General features: G+C 35.6%; 2 protein-coding genes across 4 annotated transcripts; one reads left to right on the top strand and one right to left on the bottom strand.

Annotated features, from left to right (window-relative positions):
* Positions 1–2,355: 2,355 nt before the first annotated feature.
* LOC125492708 (secreted RxLR effector protein 161-like) lies at positions 2,356–3,081 on the top strand. The gene has a single exon (XM_048635423.1). The coding sequence runs from the start codon at positions 2,356–2,358 to the stop codon at positions 3,079–3,081; it is 726 nt and encodes a 241-aa protein (XP_048491380.1).
* Positions 3,082–4,071: 990 nt separating this feature from the next.
* LOC104895551 (NAC domain-containing protein 76) lies at positions 4,072–8,208 on the bottom strand. Of its 3 annotated transcripts, none has more exons than XM_019251500.3 (4): positions 8,020–8,208; positions 7,496–7,741; positions 6,423–6,694; positions 4,072–4,923 (listed from the first exon to the last, which is right to left on the bottom strand). In XM_019251500.3, exons 2-4 carry the CDS (start codon positions 7,680–7,682, stop codon positions 4,291–4,293), a joined length of 1,092 nt encoding a protein of 363 aa, XP_019107045.2. In that variant the 5' UTR covers positions 7,683–7,741; positions 8,020–8,208; the 3' UTR covers positions 4,072–4,290. The 3 variants fall into 3 exon arrangements, with proteins under 3 accessions (XP_019107045.2, XP_048499838.1, XP_010680399.2); XM_048643881.2 differs by having other exon boundaries at positions 7,496–7,696; XM_010682097.4 differs by having other exon boundaries at positions 7,496–8,208.
* Positions 8,209–9,437: the final 1,229 nt, after the last annotated feature.

The following is a 9,437-nucleotide window of genomic DNA, read 5'->3' as shown; positions in this document are numbered from 1 at the left end:
CTCATGTAGGGACCCGACCCTGACCCTATTTAAAAAAAAATCAAAAAACTCCGCCTACTTATCGTACTTTGTCAAAATGCATGATGTACTTCGCGACGTTGCATTATGGATAGCCAAAAAGAAATATGGCGCCTTTATTTTGTTTAACTTCTTTAAAGAGTTGAAGAAGAGAGGAGAGAGAGAATTGTGAAAACTATAGCGTGACCCTTTTTTGGCAATATGAGTATGATAGGTTAGACCCACATAAAACCGAAGTGACCCTTTTTTAACCCGTCCCGACCCGCTAATGTTTTATTAGGGTCAGACCCTATACGACCCGATCCTATTTTTAGTTAGATCGGATCATGACCATATAATATAGGGTCGGGTCAAGGACCTTTTTTAAGAACCCAACCCATTGAACAGGTCTACTCACAACCCTAATGGCTTTACAAATATCACGACACATGTACGTTAAGGTTATCTTCATATGGTTGACGCGTGAGGTACCAGTGCTAAATTTTAACATTTGTTCCAAAAACTAAAACTACTATGCATAATTGTTGGAGCAGATTCTGTAGCTTCTGGTTCAGGTGGAAACACATCAAAAACGGTTGCTTGAGTTCCTGCAGCACAATCATGGCTCCAACTCTAACATTCTTCTTCATTAAACTTGACATCCCTGCTTATTAGATCTTTTCCACTCAAAGGATTATATAGTCTATATGCCGTAGATTTTGGACTATATCCAATTAATATACATTTTTCAAATTTTTTATCAATTTTGTGACGAGATAAAGAAGTATCTAAGACATAAGCTATACACCCGAAAATTTTTAAGTGGCTTACTCTTGGCTTTCTACCTTTCCATGCTTCATAAGGAGTGCGATTCATGACCGCCTTTGTTGGAGATAGATTCAAGAGGTACACAGTAGTGGCTACAGCTTCAGCCCATAGTTGCTTGGGAATATCGGTTGCTGTCATCATACTCCGAGCCATCTCAACCACAGTCCTATTCTTTCTTTCAGCCACCCCGTTTTGTTGTGGGATGCGTGGTGATGACAACTTCCTTCGAATACCATTGATTTCACAAAAGGTATTGAACTCTTCAGAGATAAATTCACCACCTCTATCTGTGCGGAGTACCTTAATACAACAACCATTCTCTTTCTCCACTAAAGCCTTGAATTTCATGAAGTGATCAAATGCATTTGACTTCAACTTCAAAAAATACACCCAACTCATACGACTATAGTCATCTGTAAACAATAAAAAGTACCTGCTGCCACTTGAAGACTCAATACTCATAGGCCCACACAAGTCGGCATGAACCAACATAGACATTTTGAGGCTCTCAAAGACTTGTCTATGGGAAATGATCATCTGCTTTGTTTCCCATAAACACATCCTTCACAAAAATCGAGACTTTTGACTTTCGGCAATCCAACAACCATATTTTTTTGGACTAACAATTTCAGTCCTTTTTCATGTAAATGTCCATAACGTAAGTGCCACAATTTATCACAAGAAACTTTAGCAACCAATGAACAATTTTCCATGTTTAAAACATCAAAAGGAAACATTTTATTTGGTGCCATTGGAATGCTAAAGAGTTTCTGTCCATATTTTTTATCACTAATATAGCAACAACCATCATCAAACACAAGAACATACCCATCATTCAGTAATTGACCAACACTAAGCAATTGTGTGCTAAATTAGGAACATATTGGACATTATGGAGTAGCTTTACATTACCCTTTACTGCTTTGATTGCTACTGTTCCGACTCCACCAACCTGCATTGGTTTGTTGTCTCCGAGTCGAACCTCGCCTTTCCTTGAGTCATCAAGATGCTTGAATAAAGATTTTGACCCGCACATATGGTTTGAACACCCACTATCAATATACCATACTCCACTAGAAGAATCAACGATCGGAGAATGAGCCATAAAGAGCCCGCTTTCTTCTTCCACGGTCTCTGCAAAATTTGCTCCCTTTTGATCATCCTTTTGCTTACCCCAGCGTTCGGATTCCTTATGACCAAATTTCTTTCAGTAGTAACATTGAATGTTACTTTTGTGTTGACGTTGACCATTAAACTGATGTAAAATCAGCTTTCCTAAATGGTGAGCTACAAGAGGAAGTCTATGTCGTTCAACCTGATGGATTTGTCAATGAAGAAGAAGGCAAAGTCTATAAGCTGAAGAAGGCATTATATGGGCTAAAGCAAGCACTGAGAGCTTGGTACAGTAAAGTCGACTCCTATTTCCGGGAGAACGGATTTGAAAGGAGTCAAAACTAGCCAACCTTGTATGTTAAAAAACGAGGTACTGACTTTCTTGTTGTGTGTCTTTACGTTGATGACATGATTTATATGGGGTCTTCTAAGTCATTAGTTGAAGAATTTAAGTCATGTATGATGAGGAAATTTGAAATGACTGATTTGGGATTATTGCATTACTTTCTTGGCCTTGAGGTGAAACAAAGCCCAGATGGAATTTTTATTTCACAAAGAAAGTATGCCACTGATTTGCTTAAACGCTTTAATTTGTTGAACTGCAAATCAATGCATACACCCATAAATGTCAATGAGAAGCTTGTGGCTCATGATGGTACAAGTATGGCAAATGCAAGGTTTTTTCGAAGCATGGTAGGAGGTCTAAACTACCTTTTGCATATCAGACCTGACATTACACATTCTGTAAGTGTAATTTCTAGGTTTATGCACAATCCCACACAACAACACATGGGGGCAGCGAAGCGTATCCTACGCTATGTGGCTGGTAGTGTTGATTTTGGAATATGGTATGGGAAGTCATCAAGTTTCAGATTATTTGGCTATTCTGATAGTGACTGGGCAGGTTGTTCAGAAGAAAGAAAGAGTACTTCAGGATATATCTTCTCCCTTGGTCCGGGTGCTGTCTCATGGAGTACCAAGAAGCAGAATGTGGTAGCTTTGTCATCGTCAGAGGCTGAATATATTGCTGTAACTGCAGCAGCTTGTCAATGCGTTTGGTTACGAAGATTGTTAGTTGATTTCCTTCAAGTTCAAGATGGTGTGACTGATATTTTTGTGATAACAAAGCAACAATTGGCATGACAAAAAATCCAGCATTTTACAGTAGAACAAAACACATTGACATCCGTTACCGTTTCATCCGAGATTTGGTTACAAGTGAAACAATTGTCCTGAAGTATTGTGGGACAAACAAGCAAGTAGCAGATATATTTACAAAGCCGCTTCCGCAAATCAAGCATGACTACTTTCGAATGCAGATGGGTGTGACAAGTTTTGGAGCAAGGGATAGTGTTGTTTAGTGCTCCCAAAATTACAGGAGCTCTTCCTGTATCTTCTCTAAGTAGTTGACAGTAGTTAAATTAGTTCCTAAGTTTAGGCAATAATGTTAGTGGGTTATTTACATAATGTTAGTGGGTTAGTGGGTCACACCTACTATCTAGTCATTAGCGTAGATTATAGTTTGTTTGTTATCTCTAAGCCTATTCAAGGCAACTGATGTAGTGTTGTTCAAGTGCAATGAAGTAAAGTGTTATTTCCGATCCTTTCTTTATTTTCTTGGCTTTTGTGTCACATTCACCAACAATCTTGAGCACATCTCTCCGAACGACCTTGTGAAGAACTTCTCTTCACCACTTTGCATAAAATCACAAATATTTTTCTTTTCAACTACTCTTGCCATGGTGGTTTGCCCGATATTTTTTTTCACTCATAAAACAGAAGATGGCATGCAATGGCTTGCTTCTTACTTCTTCTCTTTCTCTTTTTTTTTTTTTGGCCTCCAAGGATCTAACCTAAAGCTCTGATACCATGTAGATTTTTCAGAGTAGAGAGGAGATTAAATAATATATGGAGAAGTTTTGCATTAAACTTAGCTTGCTCATTAATCTCAATACAATAAGTGCCTTTTATATGCTTACAAAACACTACTAATAATATGTCCACTACTTAACCCACTACTTTTATCCCACTAAATAGACCATTATGTAGACTACTACTTGTTAGCCCACTAACTAATTATTAGCAACTAGTCCTACTTATTAGGAAAACTATTTGACTAATTTGGGAGCATAATCCAACAATAATTATAAAATAATATTAATAGAATTATCATGTAACAAATAATTTTTTACAAAAAAGTACTCTAAAACATGAGTATTAACTAGGATAATGTGACTAAAACAAACTATAAATTTCAAAAATTCTCTAAAATGAAGGGTCTCGTACGGTAGGTTTCCTTTGCACCCCCTCGTCAACTGTCCCAAGACGTATTTCTTTTAGGGTTACACAATCTTACTTGGAAAACCTTAACAAATCTAATTCAGAACCAAGGTATTGAAATGGAAACTTATGCTGATGTTGAAGACCACTAGTTGAGCTCATTCCAATGATATAATGATTACCAGTTGCAATCTTGTTCAGTGAAGCTTCCTGCTGTTCCTGTTGTTGCTGCTGCTGTTGTTCTAAACTCTGGTAATTAGCAAGAAGCTCATCCAAAAAACCCCACTCGCCGCCATTAGCTAATCGCTCCGTTACTCCTGCGGCCAACAGCTGTTGAGGATTCAATATTCCTCCAGCAGGTGATGTACTTAATTTAAGTACATTATCCATGGTAGTAAAGACCGTGCTACCGTTGGGTGAGACCGAGTCAAGGCTAGATAATTGAGGGAGATGCATGGTGCCGTCGAGAGTGTAATGAGTATAGTTATTAGGAAACATTGATGGTTGGGTGCTGTAACCATTTTGCCTTGGTGGCAATAATGTAGTACTTGAGGTGGTCATATTGCTACTAGGCTTCATCATGTGACTTGAGGACGGGTGATTGACGCTATAATTTTCGCAGTCTTCTTCGAGTAGTTCAGGTTGTAAGCCTCTACCATGATTTTTCTTTTTGAATACTCGACAAATCACCCAACCATCTTCTTGCTGAACAATAATAAACCATATCAATTGGCAAGCGTCACAAGTCGAAACAATTTTATATCTTTAGACAGGCAAGAGGGGGTGTCTCAATGTGAACATTAGCAGGAAGATGAAAAAAAGAGCTTTGTGATATATTATCTGCTACCTATATATACAGAAAAAGAAAGTCGAAATATATAAGCATGACTTTTGTCAAAGGACCAACTCAACCAAAGCTTAGAGGGGTGGATGAGATTCGAACCCGTGACCTTTTTGTCACGCTGACTCTTGATACCATGTCAAAAAGCCAACTCAACCAAAAGTTTAAGCTGATGATTAGGCCCCAGGAAAAGATTTATACTCTATCAACTTTCATTAAGTTTAATTTTGTGCAACACAGTTTACTACATGCAATCTTTTTTTCTAGCCAGTAAGTAAACAAATCAAGAAAAAAGGTAAGAGAATTACTGAATTATACATATAAAGGAATATAAATTAACGTTTCCAGATAAAAAGAGAATATTATGGGACAACTAATGTGTTTAAATGGTTCCATCAGCCATCAACTTGGCAATAAAGAACAACATAGAGATAAAAAATAAGTAAATGACTAAAGTAAAAGTAGATTGAAATATTATTTACATACTTAATTTTGATCCTCCTTTATTATTTACACGAAAGGCAAAATAAAGTTATTTGTTTTTTTTTTTTTTTTTTTTTTTTTTTTTTTTGTTTTCAATTTATCAATTTCTACTTTTTTTTTTGGTATACCTAATGAAAAAAACTAAATGTTCATGTATCGGCAAATTCTAGAAGTACAAGTTAGCATATGCATGTGATGATGATATCAAGGCATAATAACAATCATAATAATAAAATATGGGTTGTGCAATCATTAACGGGACTTCGATTTTCGTTCGACTTAGTGTGCACGTAGACACTGATAATCTCACTAAATAGTCAATCTTTATATCTAATGAGCCAACACTTAAAATTAAGATGAACCTTCTTCAACAAAAAAAAAAATTTAAGATGAACCTGCTCTAAATTAAGACAACGGTGTTAATGTAATAATGTATTAGAACAATGCAGATCAAATTTCTGGTGCCACAGACGTAACTTTCAAATGTACTTCAAAGCGAAATTAAACCTAGAACATAGTGGCGATTAGTCTTTTAATATACTTCCTCCGTTCCAATTTAATTGTTATATTTTGACCGTAGGCACTATTCACGTCATAACTTTTACTATCTTTTATTCCATATCCATAAGAAAAAACATATTCATGTTGGATCTTGTTTGATTCGTCCCAATTTATATCTTCCAAATATATAATTTTTATAATTTTTTCATATATGTAACTAAAGATATTAGTGTTTGAAGTTGCATCTCGTAAACTGTGATAAAACAATGTAGCAACTAAATTGGGGCAGAGGGAGCATACCCCAAAAAAATTATGTACATGGTAATAAACTTGCTCTAAGTTATAGCAGTAATTTTGTATGAAAAGTAGTTAAAAGTACCTGAAGTTGAAGATGATCATCGTTGAGTCGATATTCATGCATAATCCAATCAGTCTTGTGACCATGAGGAGCACGTCCAGTATAAAAGACTAAGGTTTTCCTCATACCAATACGTTTGGCATTTCCATGGTAGATTGCCTTGTCTCTCCCTGTTGCTTTCCAAAATCCAGCTATAGTGGCGCGGTTAGTCCGAGTTCCTGTTGGATACTTCTTGTCCTTGTGGCTGAAGAAATACCACTCGTTCTGAGGTCCTGATCCTATCCTGCATCTGTCTGTATTATCAAGTTTTAAGTATCATCACCAATTGCTTTTGGAAAGTCAAAGTTTATTAGCATAAATCACATATATACACGAAATTAAAAATAAATATAGAATAGAAATATATTATTGTAAACAGATCTTGTTCATTTCATTTTCATATCAAGGTGTCATATATACAATATATATACCATCTCTTTCTGTTGAGTTAGAAGCTAAGAGGGTGTTTGGTATGAAAAACGTAAACGGAATGGAAAGGATTTGGATAAGGAGGAGAAATGAAAATAACAACCGTTATCTTTAATTGTTATTTGGTATTTTAATGGAATGAACACAATGGAGAGGATTATGATTAAGGAAGGAAACGTGATTTGTTTCCACTAGTTTGATAAGGATAACAAATGGGGGATTATGTTTCCATTTGAAAACGGTATTTATTACTTAACACTCATACCAAACAATTAGAAATGGAAACACTTATCTGAATCCGTTTCCTACATTAAAATTTTCCATACCAAACACCCTCTAAGTATAATCAATATAATTGTAAAGCTGTGTATTGTATAAATGATGCAAATAAAAACAAAAAGACCAAGTATGATGCAACAAGAAAACAGATGACTTTAGATTCTAAGCTTAATCTCAAGAGTGTCAGCTGAAATGAACTTCTAAAATTTTATGATATAACCAGCTCAAACCCTAAAATAAATATTTCAGATAAAAATATAATACTTCATACCCTAAAAAAAGTTGGCTTATACCATTATAACACATAAGAAAAGAAGATAATAAGGACATGATCTTTAGTTTCTGACCTTTAAGATCCCATGGCTCAAGCTTATTAAGATCAACCTCCCGAATAACATCAAGATCAATAGCTTCGTAAGAAACCTTTTTCTTTAAATAATAATAGAGAAGCTCTTCTTCAGTTGGATGAAAGCGAAACCCTGGTGGAACAGAAACTTGCCCACTCCCACTCCCACTCCCACATCCACTCATCATTTTATTACCTTTTTCTGCTTGGATTAAATCAAACAGATCAATCTCATAACACTTTCACTCTGAAAAACAAAAAGGGAAAAAAAAGGTCATATCATGTTAGGTAGTACTTTTGTTCCCAATGAGTTTTCTGGCTTCATTAACAGTTTAACACAAATATGGATGAGATTTTAGAAATGAAAATGTTTTAGAAATAAAAACGAGAAAATTAAACTTCAAGTGTCAGAGGGTTCCGTATTTCATAGATAACATGCATGGCATGAGGAAGTTGCTTCTAAATTAAGCTAGTAATCCTACAACAGATAAGAGAAAATCAATAAATCAGAAGATGATAACCAACCTATAATTAGTCCGAGTAGATGGTTTGTTGAAGAGAAGGTGAAAATGGGGTGAAGTGAAAAGTGGAGAAGAGTTAATTAAGAAAGAGGGAAGCAACACCGAGGAAAAGGGAACAGAAATAAAGGAAGCTGAATAAACTAGGGGATATAATAGTCAAAAGAATAGAAGCATATAATTGTTACAAAAAGAAGGAATGGAAGGAATATATTGTTATAAAAAGGAATAGAAGGAAGAAATTGTTATAAAAAGGAATAGAAAGAGAATCTCATGTGGAAGTATAGGGAAACGTCCGTATAACGGTGCTTGTACACGGGGGAGGCGTAATCTGACTAGGAAATTTGTCGGTTGAATAGCAGACCTTGGGCCTTAAATTCATGAAATATTTTATGAATGCCGATCCAAATCTTCATTACTCTTTATCAATTGGAAATATGTTAAAATAAGCTAATATTTTTTTTGTCGAAAACAATCTTTTAAAAGTGTCATTTTGCAAGAAACAACCTTATAATTTTTTTTTTGTTAGACACAACCTTTAAATGCAATTTCTTGTCAGATTAGAGCCTTCAACCATTTCCCGACATTGGCTTGATTTTTCCGGCGAAGACTTTTTTTACCCTCTTCCCTCTCTTTTTCCCTCCAATTTCTTCCTACCAACCCCACCCCAACCTTCAGCCTCACCCCCATTCTCCATCCTACATCCTCACCCTCTCGCCTTCTCCTTCGCAAAAGAAGCCACCACCCTCTCATTAGTCTTTTTACATGACTCAAAAGAGGGAAAAGAAACTAATTGCAGATTATTTACATTATCATGAGATTTATTTAAAAGGGGAGAAAGAATGAACGATGGAGGATATAGTATAGGAGATGAAGGAATAATGTCAAGTTTTTGAGAGAATGGAACATGAGATTCAAAAACAAGTATCAGACGGAACCGACAAAGGCTCATGCACTATTTCACTATCAACTTTGGACTCATATGCAGGTGAAAAGTTTATCAAAAAAGTGTAAGACACTACACTCTCAACTATGGATTCGTCAACATAGAGACACAAACTACTAACTCCACCAATTACAACCTTACCTTCTACCAAATTATCATGAGTCATATCAACGCCTTTCTCTTTCGAATTATAATTATCTACACTAATATCAGTTATCATCAAGTGTCAGCTCTTGGTTAGTAGATTGCTGCACAACAAGAAATTCAATAGATTTCGCTATGTTTTGGTAATCATGAGCTAATTCATTTAAATCTTCATGTTGTTTAACAATATACTATTTCATCATGTCAAAAAGTTCCTGACGCTCTGATGTTTCAGGTTGAAAATAATTATTCTCTTCAGGTTGATAACATTGGGTATAATCAGACACATAAGACTCATTAGTGTAATGAGAATATTCTTAAGAATTCATGCACAT

Source organism: Beta vulgaris, chromosome 1, assembly GCF_026745355.1.
Source record: "Beta vulgaris subsp. vulgaris cultivar EL10 chromosome 1, EL10.2, whole genome shotgun sequence".
Lineage (NCBI taxonomy): Eukaryota > Viridiplantae > Streptophyta > Magnoliopsida > Caryophyllales > Amaranthaceae > Beta > Beta vulgaris.
The sequence above is the reverse complement of the archived record's forward strand: the minus strand, read 5'-3'. Positions and strand labels throughout refer to the sequence as shown.

Excerpts from the sequence above, each read along its gene's own strand:
- LOC104895551 (XM_010682097.4), bottom strand. The coding sequence starts at position 7,682 with ATGATGAGTGGATGTGGGAGTGGGAGTGGGAGTGGGCAAGTTTCTGTT. Across the intron at positions 6,695-7,495 it reads TGAGCCATGGGATCTTAAAG|ACAGATGCAGGATAGGATCA; the intron begins GTCAGAAACTAA and ends TTGATAATACAG. Across the intron at positions 4,924-6,422 it reads ATGATCATCTTCAACTTCAG|CAAGAAGATGGTTGGGTGAT; the intron begins GTACTTTTAACT and ends ATTATTGTTCAG.
- LOC125492708 (XM_048635423.1), top strand. The coding sequence starts at position 2,356 with ATGGGGTCTTCTAAGTCATTAGTTGAAGAATTTAAGTCATGTATGATG.